The 17,220-nt window shown below is 38.1% G+C and overlaps 1 protein-coding gene and 1 long non-coding RNA gene across 3 annotated transcripts in view; one reads left to right on the top strand and one right to left on the bottom strand.

Annotated features, from left to right (window-relative positions):
* Positions 1-5,505: 5,505 nt before the first annotated feature.
* Lypla1 (lysophospholipase 1) overlaps positions 5,506-17,220 on the bottom strand; it is a 26,449-nt gene continuing 14,734 nt past the window's right edge. Inside the window, exons 3-9 of one of the 2 annotated variants that reach the window (XM_031366750.1) lie at positions 16,880-16,945; positions 15,559-15,606; positions 13,398-13,468; positions 12,060-12,133; positions 10,446-10,547; positions 9,212-9,388; positions 5,506-5,744 (exon numbers count right to left, since the gene is read on the bottom strand). In XM_031366750.1, the coding sequence (XP_031222610.1) occupies positions 5,691-5,744; positions 9,212-9,388; positions 10,446-10,547; positions 12,060-12,133; positions 13,398-13,468; positions 15,559-15,606; positions 16,880-16,945 (592 nt within the window). In that variant the 3' untranslated portion in view covers positions 5,506-5,690. The remainder of the gene's footprint in view (positions 5,745-9,211; positions 9,389-10,445; positions 10,548-12,059; positions 12,134-13,397; positions 13,469-15,558; positions 15,607-16,879; positions 16,946-17,220) is intronic. The other variant, XM_031366751.1, reaches the window with a different exon arrangement.
* On the top strand, positions 11,138-14,871 carry LOC116088134. The gene is made up of 3 exons (XR_004117786.1): positions 11,138-11,393; positions 12,714-12,852; positions 14,312-14,871. It is a non-coding gene; the product is annotated as an uncharacterized LOC116088134 (long non-coding RNA).

Below are 17,220 nucleotides of genomic sequence, written 5' to 3'. Positions count from 1 at the left end.
GGGAAGAGCTGCATGGGCAGGCCCTGCAGAGCAGAGATGGTCAAGGCTTCATCTTTCAGCAGGCTTCTCGACAGCTGCTGGAGTGTTGGTGGGTCCTTGAAACTCATCATAGCTTTCGGGTATGCAGGATGCTGCTTTGGACACTGGTCTCAGAAGGTCCAATCTCAGCAAGGTCAGGCAGTCACACCAGACTCCAAGGCTCAGAGTCCATTATTATCATTTTATTTTAGATGATCTAATAGGTATGCCAGTCTTACTGTGGTTCTAACTTACAATTCCTTTATGGTTTGTACTATCAAAACATTTTTTGTTTGTTTGTTTTTGTTTTTACAAACCCTTGTGTTGAGGGCTGACTTTCAATAGATCGCAGCGAGGGAGCTGCTCTGCTATGGACGAAACCCCGACCCAGAAGCAGGTCGTCTACTAATGGTTTAGCGCCAGGTTCAAAACATTTTCTTAAACATTTATACAGCTCAGTAAAATGTTTTTAAAAAGTAGATTTTTTTTAATGTTTAAAGAGCCATTTACATAATTTATATGACTAGTTATCAATAGGCTGCAAACATTTGTTTTTGGAGACAGGGTCTTACTAGCTCTAGCCTACCTAGTCTTGAACTCACAGAAAACCATCCACCTTTCTGGGTTAAATGTGTGCCACCACACCCATACTTGCTTTTTTTTTTTCCTGGATAGGTTTGTTGAAAAGCCAAGTTTTAAACTTTTGTCCAAGGTTAAGGTTTAGAGAGAATGCTCTGTCAATGATTACCCATTTGCTCATCCCTCTATGCTTTTTTTGTAAGACTGTCAGCATTATTTTGTCCCGTTTATCCCAATGCTTATCTCTGTCAGTATGAATTTCTGGCACTATTTAATAATTTCTGTTTTTTAAGAGATTTATTTTAAGTATATATGAGTACACTGTCCAGTCCACTGTCAGACACCAGAAGAGGGCATTAGATCCAATTACAGATGGTTGTGAGCCACCATGTGGTTGCTGGGAATTGAATACCAGCCAGTGTTCTTAACCGCTGAGCTATCTCTCCAGCCCCTATTTAATAATTTCTCAGATGCCACACTTTTACTTTCACAGCATTTCAGCCAGTCTAAGTTCTCTTGTCTTTCCACATAAACTTCCAAATACCTGTGTATAACAACTCATTGGGACTGTTTAGGAATTGTACTAAACTTGTGCAGTGATGTGGGGCGAATGAAGATATTTACTATGCAAAACCTCCCAATTTCTGCTAATCAATTTTTTTTTGACAATAAAATACAGGATAACATTAAAATGGCAGAGGTCCATGTGGTGACACCTTCCTTTGTTGGGATTACCAAAATGGTGCAGGACATTGTATATCAAGAGACAAGGGAAACATGTGACTATTTTCCACCTCTTATAAAGCCATTGTGATTGCAACATAGGGTTTTCACCCTAATGGCTAATCCTGAGCATGCCACAAAAGTCCTCCCTCCAAACATGATGCATTGTTTCTGCTCTTGTGATAGTTAACCTGAAAGAAATTTGAATAACCAAGCAGACTAGCCTCTGGGCAAAACCCCAGTCCTACTCCCCAGGCTGGGGGATTCTGAACTACATTAAGTAGAAAAAGCTATGGAGTACTGCACTGCCCCAAATCTGCATTTTGATGCTGTTTCTCCCTGTTGTCTTTAATAGTCTCATACTATCCCCAGACTCTATTTCTTCAGTTCTTGGCTATCTGATAACCATCTACTCTCTTATCATAGGCACTCCTTCATAGCAAGTTCTGTATGATTTGAGGGCACTCACTTCTAACAGGATTAAACATATGGAACTCTCCACAGAGCATTCTTAAATGTTTCTCTTCCATATGCCCGAGTGGCAGAGCTGACCCAGGGACAAACTTGTTTTTAATTTATAAGTTTATGCATTGCCAATCTATATATACAATATTTATATTACATATATACTATGTTAGACTTATAATACATATTATAAATTTAAAACCAACATGCATATGAAAACAAATTTCTGGTTAAAGAATTTCAGAAGGACAATTTCTCCCCTTTTATAATTCAGTGTACAGGCCCAAAGAGACAAATGTCCTTTATTTTTTTTGTTGAAAGTTAGGTCATTTTTCTAGTTCACCTTGTGTGAAACCTCTAGAGAATCATAGTTTTGTAGTGGTAGATATTTCTACATCTTTCCTCATCTGAGCCCAAAGTTAAATGTGCCACATGAGTTGTTTCATTAACTCTCTAAGGCTCTGGAGGTCACAATTTCTGCATGGTGCAATGATTTGCATCATCATCTGACTCAGCATTTTAAAGGGTTTTGTAGTATATGAAATGTACTTTTGTTTAAAACATTATCCTATGGGATACAGAGTAAGATAAAGATCGTGGAATTAGGCAAATTAATCTGAATGCCAAGAATTCTAGTCCAGGAACAACTTATCTCCGTTCTTCTTCCTTTTTTCAGTTTTTACAAAACTTCTACAAAACTGAAATGTTTTTATTAGGACTATGGCAAGGTCGTATACATTTATTTCCAAAAAGTAACTTAAGACCTACTGCAAAAGCTGGCAAAATGGATTTTTTTTTTTTTCAAAAATAAGGCAGATGAAATAAGTATCAACACCTGAAGTTAGGGTTATTATTCAACAGACTGTTTGCTTAGTGCATGCATAAGAACCTGGGTTTGACCTTCAGTACTGCAAAAGCAAAGAATTAAAAACAGAACAGAAGCTGGGTATGCTGGCCCACTCCTGTAAGTACTGTGGAAGCTGAGACAGGAGGACTACTGTGAGTTCCAGGACAGCCAGAAGTATATTACAATAACTTACCTTGACTCAAAAATAAAAACCACAGGAGTTGTGGTGCTGCTATGCAGGGTAAATCTGCAAGAGTGGATGTTAGAAATTACAGTATTTTTGTTACACATTTCTGCATTGGTTGCTTTTTTTGTTGCTGTGATACAACAGTAACCAAAATCAATTTATAGAAAAAAAAAAAAGCTTATTTTGGCTTACTATTCTAGAGGGTTAAGAGTCTATCAAAGCATAGTAGCACACATCTGTAATCCTAGCACTTGGGGAGGCAGAGGTAGGTTAATCTGAGTTTGAGGCTAGCCTGGTCTATGTCGTGAGTTCCAGGACAGGCAAACTATGTAGAGAGACCCTGTCTCAAACAACAACAACAAAAGAGCCCATCTTGGTGAGAAAGCATTGCAACAATCAGTGGGCTTGATGGCAGGAGCTGAAGCTGAGAGATCACAACTCAACTACAAGCTTGAAGCAGAGAAAGCAAACCGGGAGTGGAACAAGGCTATAAACTCTCATGGCCTTACCAGTGATGTGCTTCTTCTAGCTAGTCTGCCCTCCACAGAACCTTCAAACATCACCACCAACTAGGGATAGAGCCTATCACAAACCATCACAAACTTTCCTACCATTAGGACTATATCAAAACCAAACAGGTAGAATTACAAAAAGGTAAGCTGTCAACTTCAAGAATTCAAAACCAGAAACAGGCTGGGCAGTGGTGGTGCACGCCTTTAATCCCAGCACTTGGGAGGCAGAGGAGGCGGATATCTGAATTCGAGGCCAGCCTGGTCTACAGAGTGAGTTCCAGGACAGCCAGGGCTACACAGAGAAACTCTGTCTTGAAAAACAACAACAAAAAAACAACCCAGAAACAGAAACACTTTTTAACACAAAAGAATAGACCCCTACTTGACACTGGGTGTGCTGGTATACAACTATTATTTCAGGACTAGGGAGGCAGACACAAGAGGATTGAGACTTTCAAGGCAAGACTGGGCTGGCTTTGCCTCAAAAAAAAAAACACAAAACTTGAAAAAAACATCAGGCCATGGAAACACATATCTATAATATCAGCACTTGGGAGGCAAAGGCAGGTGAATCTGTGAGTTGTGGGCCAGCATTAGTTCCTTTTCTGTTGCTGTGATATATCACCATGACCAAAAGCAACTTAGAAGAGGTAATTTAGGCAAGTTCCAGGCCAGCAGGGTATGCAGTAAGATCCTATTTAAAAAAAAAAAAAGAAAGAAACAGTACAATATAAAACAATTGATAAAGCTAAAATTAAATTTTATTTCACATTGATAGAAACTGTGAAAAACATGACATTTTCCCACATTGTAGCACACAAATTCAATGGAATATTTCTTATTCCAAATAAATCTTTACAGATAGAATAACTGAAGTAAATTTATGTTCTTCAAAGTAAAGCAAAATTGTAAATGATTGTTTGAAATTGTTTTAAATCCAAACATAAACATTCGGCTTCATTGTTAACATTCTATGTAGGACACATCAAAATGATCTTCATATCAGTGAGCACCTGTTTACAAAGGTGCTGCTTCTTGGTTGGTTTGGAAACAGCAAGGAAAGCAACAGTTCACAAATAACCGTAATTCCTGCAACATATTCAACTGTGAAGTAACAGTTATAAATATGGGAGATATATATGGGTTCTAACCAGTCCTTGTTAACCATATATATTAAATAATTTCATCAATATTTTGAACATGTTGATGATTTAAAATCAAATTATTATTTTAATCTTTGCACAGGAGACTGATTATCAAAAGCTCCTTTACTTAAGATGAAAATTTCAAATTGGTATGTTGCCAAGATAAAAATAAAACAAAAGTCTGATTGCTCATCTTGAACAGTATTTGGTTTTAAGCATAACATGTACAGAAAATGTAAACTTAAACTCTGCTATAAGATGTTTAAGAAATTATATTTTAAAACTAGTCACAAGTATTTGTAAATATGCCAAGATATTATTTCCCCTTTAAGTTTTTACAGAATGATTACCGGGACTGGAGACCCTGAGAACTCTACAGTCTAAGGTTGGACTGAGGTGCAGTTATTTGAAATATGTAAGCTTAAGTAATGTTTGTTTCTATTCACATTACCTAGATTGGAAATACTGTATGTCTGTGTTTCAAAATGTCAAAATAATATATAGTGATAGATTTTTTATGACAGAGAGGCAATATTAGCTTTCTATGGAAAATCAAAAAAGAACCTATTTTTTTTTTCTTGAGAGGAGAAAAATTACATAGAAAGGAAAAAAAAAAAAAAAGCCTGGTCTCCCAACAGAAGGGCCATTAATTGAGAAAGCAGTATTACTTTTTGACACTTAAAAGCATTATCCCTATTACTAGGGATAATGTAACACTATCTGATTCTTAGGTATTATAGTCACATCTATGTGACTAACAAACATAAAAATACAGATACTACATGGTGACTGAACAATTGTGGATAAAACTATAGTCTAACTCACGGAATTAAGAAGTCACTTACATCTTAACAGCTTGTTTAGACCTGAACAAATTTTCAGAGAGCATACTAGTAATTTTCAAATGATGTAATAAAACTCTGCTTGTGTTATCTTATTTTGCTGAATTAATTTGAGACAAAGAAGCTAGTTGCTTCACTTACCTACTGTAATAGTAGTATATTCTGAATTGTATAATACAAATATATGCATAGAAATTAAAAGGATCATATATTTCCCATGAGGGTGACATCATTTAGTCTGTATCATTGATATGTATTTGCAAAACATTTTAACACTGCAAACATTAGAAGTTGTATGATCAGTCATGGGGAAAGGTTTATACTCTACTACTGTGATGCTGGTGAACTTCTACTCAAGGCCTCCTAGTGACGTCAATCAATTGGAGGTAGGAGCTTATCAATGAAGTGCTTGACATCCATCATTTCCTGTTTGGAAAAAAATGATTTAATAAACAGCTATATAAGTCAGAAATTACATTTCCAAGAATGCCACTAATAAAATCCATGCAAGTGAAGATGTTTTACTATTACAGTAAAAGGTGATGTAAGAAGGATGAGGCACCAATAGAAATTTCTTAGCATTTCTTAGGATTATTATTGTACACCAAAACAAAAGTTCCCATATGGTCTAGTTCATGCAAAGTCTGTGTTTTCTGATGTATAAATAAAACACTAGGGAGTCAAGAAGTTCTGAATGATACTAACTATAAAAAGAACTTAATCTATGGTTTTTAATAATATCTACTTACTGACAACTGAACATCAGCAAAAAAAAGCTTTGTTTTCCCATTTCCTCATTAAAATGAAATAATACATAGCTAATCCTTTTTGTATATGTGCCTTTCAAGAAGAATTACATAGACCTACATATTTGAAATAAAGTATGTAAGGTGGACCTTGGGAAGATGAAAGTAGCTTTCTTCTGGAAGACTCCCATTTTCCTCCTTTCCTAAGTCTCTGGCCTTCATTGGCCAAAAAAGCTAGCCATGCAGTGAACGTCCAACCTTGTATTTGCATCACTGAGAAGTGCCATATGAAAGTGATCTACTTGACACCACTCTGATGCCCTACCTAACAGTTTCATGTTATAGTCCAATCTCGTCCTAACCACTCTGGCTCTTTCAGCCAAAGTCCTCAAAAGCTAGCATAAGCACTCATTTGTGTGCATGGTACTCAAGATGCTCAGGATCTTCAGTCACTGAGTCTCCCTACTCTTCTGTATTCAACGGTTCCTTTCACAGTGGGTGGGGATGGAGGGCTCCGTAGGATCAGGTGCATTGGCCTTTTGGGGTATATCACATTACTATTCACTTCCTTTGTGCCTAAAGCAAATGATGTAACCTTACTTAGTGGTTATAAAACAGAGGACTATACCCCAGAGATTAGCCATCAATCAAATTTTATTCTAGGCCATTACAAGTACCCTAAATCCATCCAGATCTTTCTCATCTAAGTAACTATATCTTCTACTTCATCATGAAGACAAAAAGCATGTCAAGTAAGCTCCCAAGAACTCTGCTCCCCCTCTTGACATCTGATAATACTTACCTAATCCTATCTCAACTCAAAATGTTTTCCTCTTTTAAGGTAGCAGAATCTAGGTATGGTCCCAGATGACATATGATCTAAGATCATATATCCCCTGATCAAATATTTTTATCACTTTCTACTCACAGATGTCTTTTTCCCATTTCATTAAAAAAGAAAAAAAAATACTCCCAATTGTTCTCCCCATTTAAAATTTGTTATCTTCTCTAAGATAGGGTCTTTGCTAAGGTGGTCCAGAATTAAAACCAGTTCAAGCTGGTCTTAAAATCAAGTTCTTTCTGTCACAGTCTCCTAAGTGCTGGGAAAGTGATAAAGATATTTGATCAGGGGATATATTATCTTAGATCATATGTCATCTCGGACCATAGCTAGATTGTGCTACCTTAAAAGAGGAAAACATTTTGAGTTGAGATAGAAAGGGATCAGATAAGTATTATCAGATGTCAAGAGGGGGAGCAGTATGTAACCCTATCTCAACAAAACTTTTTAAGTTAAATGCTTTGAAATTATTTTTAATTTTTTTTTTACTTATTATTTATTTTACATCCTGCTCACTGCTCTCTTCCTAGTTACTCCTCTCCACAATCCTTCCCCCTCAACAAAACTTTTAAAAGGGGTCTGTATACACTGTGTCTATGTCCTCATTTCCTTTCATTAACTTCAATCTCACTTCCTCCTTGTTACAGCGAACTCTTCCTTATACCTACTTTATAGTGGCATATTTGCTAGCCAAGTGAGCTATAAATCCTTAGCCCCTTTGATGCCTCCTGTCCTATCCATAAAATTGACCTAAATGTACTACTAGATTCTCCCTCACCTGGTTCATAATCTAGACCACATCTTACTTCAATAAAAAATAGCTTCCTGCTACCTGGAGAACATGTCCTTCCTCAGCACACCATGCACATTACTATAAGAGAGCCCTTATTCCCTTTATGATCTATCCTGAAATCTCTCCTTTTTTCTCTCCCATTCCTGCCCCCTGAGACTGGCCAGGATAATTTTGAACTTCTGACCTGCTTCCACCTTTAAAGTGTTGAGAATACAGCTGTGCCATCATTTGTGCATACATCTGAGGTGGTTTGAATATGCTTGGCCCAGGGTGTGGCATAGGAGGTGTGGCCTTGTTGGAGTTGGTGTGGGCTTGTTAGAGGAAGTATATTCTTATGGGTGTGTGCTTTAAGACCCTCATCCTAGCTGCCTGGAAACTAATCTGTTTGCCGTGAGGAACAAGATGTAGAACTCTCCTACTGCACCACGCTGCCATGCTCCCACTTTGTTGATGATAGACTGAACCTCTGAACCTGAAAGCCAGCCCCAATTAAATGTTATCACTATAAGAGCTGCCTTGGTCGTGGTGACTGTTCACAGCAGTAAACCCCTAAGTAAGACAGTGTCATAGGAAGTACAAAGGATGGGGCCCTTTGTCCCTATCAGGCAGCCACGCTACCAGGCGAGCTACACCCTAACTGGACATTTTGTCTTTCCTGCCAGCCACTTAGTCCCTTTACCTGTATACTCGTTATCTACAACCTATCTTCATATTCTAGCTATCTCGCATCATGGTCTCAGTGCCTTCTAAGATAAATTATATTTCATTCTTTTCATGTTTTTTTTTCAGGATAGTCTAAAAGAAAACATCCTACAAATACAATAATACACACCCCAATCTATTCTGTCAGTAGTTATTTGGTTACGTACATTTCCTTTTATTAAACTTTAATCATTATAACTTAAATTTTACTAAATAAGAAGGGATATTTATAAATTGTCTTTTGGAGGGCTAGGTGTGGTAGCTCACACCCTTTTTTTTTAAAAAAGATTTATTTATTTATTATATGTAAGGACACTGTAGCTGTCTTCAGACACTCCAGAAGAGGGTGTCGGATCTTGTTATGGATAGTTGTGAGCCACCATGTGGTTGCTGCAAATTGAACTCAGGACCTTTGGAAAAGCAGTCAGTGCTCTTAACCACTGGGTGGCTCACACCTATAATCCCAGCATTCTGGACGTAGAGGAGACCTAGGCTGTCTACAAAGTGAATTCCAGGACAGCTGAGGCTATATTGAAAAACGTGTCTCGAAAACTCTGTCTCAAAAACCCAAAAAAATTTAAAATAAACAAATAAATAAATAGCCATTGGATTATGTACAATTCTCATTCATAAAAAGTGATCAGATTTTTAAAATTTAATTGAGTAAGATATTAAATTTTTGTTAATTTGATTCTATTGTGAATTCATTAACTCCTTTAAATCACCAATATCCAAGTGTTATCTATTTTGGAAATATAACATGGAAGAAATTAAAATAGTGGCTCTACTCACTGCTTCCAGAGACACCTACCTGCTGACATGAGCTGTGCATCATGCCTTCATAGATTTTGAAGGTTACATTGGCTGGATTTACCAATGCTTTTAGTCTTTCAACGGTAAGAGAACCGAACATTAGGGGAACTAAAGGGTCACAATCTCCATGGCACTGGAGAACAGAAATATCTCTATTGACACTATTGATAGGCCCCTGTGAAACAAGACAAAAGCAATGTTATGGATTAAGTACATACAGCACTGTGTCAGACTCTTATAAAGTATAGATATGTGTGCATACGCTGTTACTCACAATTCAGTCAAATATCTTGGCCAAGTAAACTCACCCCTCAACCATTATGTTTCCCCAACATCTTTAATTTGAACTTCTATAGCATACATGATTATGTTGCATGTATTATAATACATGTTTCCAATGAATCAGTTTCTTTAAGCCAATTTACATTTTTATTCATCTTTTATGTTCAGCACTTTGACATGAGTGGTAATCAATAACTATTAGCACATAGGTAAAGCTCTCCTGGACTTTAATTGAGTTAAATAAGAGAGTTAACAATCTATTATGTATAACACACTGAAAAGTTACTACATGGGAAAAAGACTAAATGCTAGGTTAGGTGTGGCACTTACTAGTACACCGTCAATCCAGCACTTGGGCGGCTGGGGCTAGAGGTCATAGATTTAAGGTCAGCTTGGTCTATACTCCCTCTCAAGAGCAAGCAATGGCAACTTGAACACAGTAGTGATGTACCAGACTGAAAATGTTCACGGCTCTGGGGTAATCCCCAGCAGTGACAAATAAAACTCTGTCAAATGACTACAGTAAATATTTAAAATATAAATTAAAATGTATATATTAATATGCATCTTAGAATGTATCAATAATTAAATGTAAGACAGGATAATAAGCTTATTGTATTCTACAAATCACAGAAAGGACATACATATCAAATGTAGTAATACATCACAAAGGTCTAAAGAAATATCTTAAAAATAAGATGCCTGACGTAACCATGGACTCTGGGCAGGCTCACCAACTGAAGAAAGTTACCGCCGTGGTGTGGAGGTGGTGTGTGGAGCGCAGACAAGGAATATGAGAACTCTATTTCTCACTTAATTTTCTATAATCCTAAAACTTCTAAAAAGAGTAACTAAAAAGCTCATTAATTAAAATAAAAACAATGCCTTGCTCCTAAACATCTGCTAACTCCTAGCTCTGTAATCTTATTTATGCACACCATGCAGACTACCTGTGAAAACGAAGCCCGAAGTGGAAGCCAGCAACTGAGTGCAGTGACACCAGCCAGTTTCTGCTGCGTGGTGAGAGCAGTGTATAAAGATAAGGCGCCTCCCTGTAATGGAAGCAGGGAGTTAGCCAGAGTAGTTCTGCCAAAAGCATGGGAGAGAAGTCTTATTAGCAATGTCCTTAAGAAAAGCTACTGTATGAGCAAGGTTAAATCAAACCAGGTAAAGAATGAAAATATACATTCAGAATGTATGGACCTTTACCTCCAAGAAAACATACCTAACAGATTTTCACATACAGAATGGCTAAAGGATAGTCTGAATTTATAGTTTTCATTTTCCTCTCTTAGACAGAAAAGTCTTAGATAGAAACTCAAAATAAGATTTTAAATTATTTTTCCAAAAACAGGAATTTAAAACAATACAGATGATATGTACCAGACACTTTAGGATTCACCCCACAACTTGCAACATGCTGGGTTGGGGACTATAATCCATCCAGATGCCATCACCCTGACCAGGTGATGTACCACATGGGGATATGGGAGACTTTCTGATCTCAGCAGTGATGTTTTCTCTCAGGACTATGGAATTGAGATTTTTTTTAAAACAATTTATTTTCATGTTTTGTGCATTGGTGTTTTGCCTACATGTATGTCTGTGAAAGGGTGTTAGATCCCCTGGAGCTGGAGTTACAGCCAGTTGTGAGCTGTCATGTAGGTACTGGGATTTGAACCTGGGTTCTCTGGAAGAGCAAGTGCCCTTAACTGCTAGCTATCTCTTCAGCCCCCATCAACAACACCTTTTTAATATATTAACCATATTACTGTATATTATTACATTCTATTGAGTTTTATTGTCACAACTGATTCAAGAATTTTGACATTTCTCATAGCAATTCACTGAAAAGATTAGAAACTAGAGCATTCTGAGAGCAGGCTACCTGAAAACTGGTGAGTAAAAATCTAAGTTCAAAGTGTGGCTACAGAGATTCTTGTTCAGCTTGGGCTAGGACCTAGAGCAAGCACTAGCCCCACAAAACAAACCAGAAGGGATATAAGGTCAACACAGAGAAGCTGGACATGGAGAAAAGATCAAACTGGAGAGAGAAACTAGACTTTTATACCTCAGCTCTACCATAGAAACCTAGGCACTTAACATCTGCTCTCTTACAGTCCTCTTTCACTAACAGAGGCTTAACTGCAGTGTGCTGTGGTTACTCTAAGAAAGTACATTATAGCCAGGACTACACAGTGAAACCCAGTCTCAACACCAAAAACACAAAAGCAAAACAACAACAAAACAACACAACAAAAAACTCCAAAGTGCATTCTAGGTTCCAATCAATTATTTAATGAATCAATTTTGAAGGCACTCAAAGGTAACTGTGAGAAGAAACTAGGAAAGGCAATAATGAATGAATGAATGAAGAAATAAAAGTATATGGGGCAGAAATTATTTCCAGTCCAATCCAACTTAATTCAGTTAATGAGAGTAATTCCGGTTAGCTAAGATTCTGTAATAGGTCCAAAGAAGGGACTCTTCCAAAGAAATGGAACTGAAGTTTACATACCTGTTGATAAACATGCTGATGGTATGCACACGCCAATCTGACTTACCTGAGAAAATCCTCCCAAAATAATTCTGTTAGAAGGAATGCCATTCTTCACTTCTTGATCTATCAAGGCTTTTACTAAATGCAAGAAAAGTATCATATATACTTTCTAAGTACACTGAGATAACTATAAATTGGAAATAATAACAGAAGCAAAGTATATTACTCTATTTTGGAAAACTTTAAATAAATATAAAAGTAGAAGGAGCAGCTCATATACACAGCTCCAAGATTCTGTGGTTACTAATTCTCAGCTGGGTTGGTTTCTAATGTGGCCCACAAACAGAAGTCAGCATATATTCTAAGTCATTTCAGGTCATTGTACTGTATGAAAAACCAAGGATGCTCTAACTCCCACATGCATCTAAATAAAAGAAAAGACTGCTACTGTGCACTCACCCACAAAACAATGCTTATAAAGGAGAATGGAGTACTAAGTTCACAGGAGTGTTAAATGAGCCAGGTTATATGAAGTGGCTAGCTACGTGACTAATCAGCACTATCACTACTTTACTAATATTAACCATTAGTCACTTTATTGTTTTCTTTATATTATTACAGTCTTATGTCCTCATTACTTCAAGTCTCTTTAATGACTACATACAACTATTAAACAAAGTACTATTTTCTCCATTGTCTGTATTTTTGTTTGAGACAGAGTTTGCTGGGCAATCTGGGTTGGCTATGTCTTATTCTCTTGCCTCAGTGTCCCACAAGTTCAGATTAGAGATGGGAACCAACATGCTCAGCTTTGCTTACATCAATCTATACAAAGTTTCTACACAACAGAGCTCAAGGTAAGTTTGATGACTACCACAGACTATAGATAACAAAAGTGTGTATAGACTTAGTGGTGGTGGCGCATAAAGAAAGTATGTGCAGCCTAGTGATGGTGGCGCACACCTTTACTCCTGGCACTCAGGAGACAGAGTCAGGTAGACTTCTGAGTTCCGAGGGCAGCCTGATCTACATTGTGAGTTTCATGCCAGCCAAGGCTACAAAGAAAAACCAGAGAGAGGGAGGAGAGGGAGAGGAAGTGAGAGACGGATAGAGAAACAGTAGATGTGGTGGCAAAGGAGAGTAATCAGAATAGAGACAGTGGGCTGGGGGATATGGCTTGATGGTAGAATGCTTATACAGTATTTGTGAGATCCTAGGTTAGTCCCCAGCATGGCAAAGGGAAGAAGGGAAAGGCAGGAAGGAAAGGAAAAGGACAGAGGGATTAGCTTCTGAAAACACATAACTAGGTCACATTTAATCAAGCATTAATCAAAATTTAATTACTGAACCTACTAAAATACTTATGAATACTTTTGCCTTTATAAGTGCTTTTGGTACTCACCAGTTTCTGATGCCTGTTTAATTCCAGATTCATCCTCCTGGGAATCTGGTGAGAGTCCAATGATATCAAACCTAGAATACAAGCACAAGTGTGAAATTCCCAACTAATCAACAAAATTATTATTTTAGAAAACAAAAAAACAAGGCTAAGGAAAAGGAATTATTTGATTCTAAAAGCCCAAACCTAGCACATATGTTTACTGACATCAAGGTAGTTTATAGAGAAATTACAAACAGAATTCTCTGGAGAAACGAGGCTCAATTTAAAATGTACTGGCTACAATTAACTGAAATATGTGAAGCTGACATTCCTTTTACTCTAAGTGGACACTGGTTCCAATGTTAAAAAGTCAGTGTCCTGATCTTGAAAAAAAAAAAAAAAAAGTCAGTGTCCCGCACTTGTAACATCATAACAACATAGAAAGTACTTAATCCAATCTTACACTCAAGTAAGGACTTCAGCTAACAAGGCTAAAAAGTCTGTAGTAAATTTTAGTCATTCCCTTCTCTTCAGGTCAATCCAACAGGACACTTATGTGGATGACATCATTCTTGCATGTACTAGCAACAGCTACTTATAATGACCTCTATCCATATTCTCTAAAACTTTTCATTATAGCGCCACCTCAAATCAGAAGTCATGGAAGCCATCCTTTGATGGTCTCCAGCAACAATGGACACAACTTTTAGTTCACAGATGAAAATCTTGTCAGATAGAATAGCTGAAAGAACCCAAAATCAAGGGGAGTAGGAACTCATAAGGCTGTCAAGGAATTAAAGAAACAAACCAGCCAAGCAGAAGAGTACAGAGCGAGTAGGAAAAGTAGAGTGGAGAAGAAAACGTGGGCTGCAGATAGTGGTGAAGTCTCACAATACACATTGCAAAACCAGCCCAACTACTATGCTTCCTTTCAGGGCTGAATTAAATGATGTCACAGTTGGAACAGTTTCACTTGACACCACTAAAGAAATGACTGCATAATAAAATCTGAGAGAAGGAAAAATATTCCTGGAGAAGAAGCAAAGGAAAAACAACCCAGTCAAGGTTGTAAATGTACCCAAAGGACAAAAACGGTAGGAACTGGACTGAAAATCAAAGTGTCAAGATCAAAATATTACTGTTTGACAAATCCAGAGGCACCGAGAGAGCGACAAGGACGATGACCTTAACATCCAACCAGCCAGCCAGGAAGACAAGGAGTTGGCAGAATGAAGAGGCTGTGGTGTAGTCAATGTGCATCTCATGAATCATATGTTTGATAAGTGAACCCAACAAATGCCAAATAGTAGGATAGATTTCTCTTCATTACTGCCAGAAAAAGGCTTTTCTACCTTTCTCTTAATTCGCAGTTATAAAGTATGAATATTGGAATAAAGGTTAAGCTTAAATGTTCTCTTGTAGTTTAAAAATATCTTTAAAAAAGGATACACAGGGGCTGGAGAGATGGCTCAGCAGTTAAGAGCGCAGAATGCTCTTTTACAGGTCCTGAGTTCAATTCCAAGCAACCACATGGTGGCTCACAACCATCTGTAATGGGATCTAATGCCCTCTTTTGGTGTTTGTGAAAACAGCTACAGTGTATTCATATAGATAAATAAACAAATCTTTTACAGAAAGAAGGCACTGTTGGCTATATAGTACATAGAAGAATAAAAAAATTATGCTAATTCTTTGGCCCAGCAACTTCATTTTAATTGTTACATGCTATGCCTGTGAGTATCTTCTTTGCCTCTATTTGGTCCTGCCCCTGAATGACTGAGTCCATGAGGGGAGAGGCCAGACTGTGCCAAGTTCTAACTCATGTACCCATCATGCTACCCAGAGCAGGGCACAAAGTGCCTAGTCCAGCCGGGCAGTAGTGGCACACGCCTTTAATCCCAGCACTTGGGAGGCAGAGGCAGGTGGATTTCTGAGTTCGAGGCCAGCCTGGTCTACAGAGTGAGTTCCAGGACAGCCAGGGCTACACAGAGAAACCCTGTCTTAAAAAAACCAAAAAACTCAAAAACCCAAACAAATAAACAAACAAACAAAAAGTGCCTAATCCATCCTCTCAAGGGACACCAAGATCATGAGCTGCAACTGCTGGGGGGAAAAAAAGGGATGCACATAAGAGCCGTCCTGCAAAGGCTACAAGGTCATTAAAAAGTAAGTAAACACTTACCAAGAAGGCATAGCCATATTCATATTTAATGTGACTGGCATAATAGGCCTAGGTGGGAAAGAAACAAACAGCACATCAGGCTAACAGCCAGGTTTCACACTATGACCTTACCATGGACTGCAGTTCACACTTCTACCTTCCCAGCTCTGTTCCCTTTGTCCAGCAACTTCTTTCTGAAAACAGAGCAGCTATTGCCAAGGACTAAACTTGGCTCATAACAAGTACTTTTTGTCTCAATGGCCTTACTTTATACCTGTAATTTCTACGAACTGAGACAACTGGAAATACAGAAACAACTGAAAGTCTGGTAAGAACATTTGATTGCCTAGCTACTGTACCATTAATTCCCAGATGCCTGGATTACATTCTGCTTATGCCTTAGTTATATGCCTGCTTGATTAAGAGACCTATAAGTAAAAAAAGAGACCTATAAATAAATATAAGCTCTACCCAGGTGTCCATTATGTTCAACTCAAGTCTGGAATGAAAAATAGGTTGACTAATCAAAAAAAGCCTGGCACAAGAGGAAAGGAGAGAGGAGCATGAATATACTCTTAATTACCGATGCCACTGTCCTCCTGGTTCATACAACAAAACCAATTCAACATTCTATAAAAACATAAACTTCCCCAGATTAGGAAACAGCCTAGAACAATTCAGTTTAGGGGCAAATACAATCATGAATTTTGTCTCTTGTTTGGGTTGGCCATGAAACACTAGCCAAAGCATTCGGCTGCAGCCTGCTGAGGTAAGCTGGACCCTCTGCCGCAGGTTCCAGTCCTCTTTGCAGGCTCTTCTCAGTGGTCCTGCTGTCATCTCTGAGGATGAGCACTCGCCCGCTGGCACTGCTCCAGTGCTCCAGCGTCCTCCACGGCTGTGCTGGGGAACCTTTCACTTCAGATCAGCAAAGCCTGCTGAGTTTCTGAGTTTGCTCAAAACTTGCTAGCTTCTCACCGAACCGGCAAACATTTTCAGAGCCAGGTACTAAACCCTATCTAAACAGCATATCACACTGCCTCTACTTAATGAAAACCGAGTGTCTTCAATTTAATAAAGGTTGGAACTTCACAGGGACTTACATATCTAAAACAACTGTTCTGGCTTTAAGTTCACTTAACTCTAGAAGAATATCTTAAATTTCAAAAAAGCAGTCCCCCAGTTTAACCAAGAGAATATTTTAGCTTTAAGGAATGCTACTAGTATTCTTTTATTTAAAGGGAAGCAATTATATTCAAATATTTTTCTGGAAAAGCAAAGATATCACAATTGTGTTATAGGTTCTGAAGGGGGAAAAAAACCCCTAACTATTAGAAATACTCACGCATGTGGACAGATGTACTTGATGTGGGAACTTTTGATACCCGCAAAGGCTTCTGCCCATCCGTGCCTGGTAAAAAATTATTAAAAGCATACTATTAACTACTGTTCACATTCTAGTAAACTGGTATACAACAGTACTTAAAACTTCTCTGAGAACGGATGTTAGTTCTGTCTAGTCCCTTGACCATAAGGAAAGTGTGCTACTGAGCACACTGCAGACCTGGAAGCAGGGCCGTTCTCTAATGTCTGCCTAGGCAGAGGAGGTGCAGGGCCGTTCTCTAATGTTTGCCTAGGCAGAGGAGGTGCAGGGCCATTCTCTAATGTTTGCCTAGGCAGAGGAGG

The sequence above is a fragment of the Mastomys coucha genome, unplaced genomic scaffold (genome assembly GCF_008632895.1).
Source record: "Mastomys coucha isolate ucsf_1 unplaced genomic scaffold, UCSF_Mcou_1 pScaffold14, whole genome shotgun sequence".
Lineage (NCBI taxonomy): Eukaryota > Metazoa > Chordata > Mammalia > Rodentia > Muridae > Mastomys > Mastomys coucha.
Note: the sequence above shows the minus strand (reverse complement) of the source record. Positions and strands in the feature narration are given on the sequence as shown.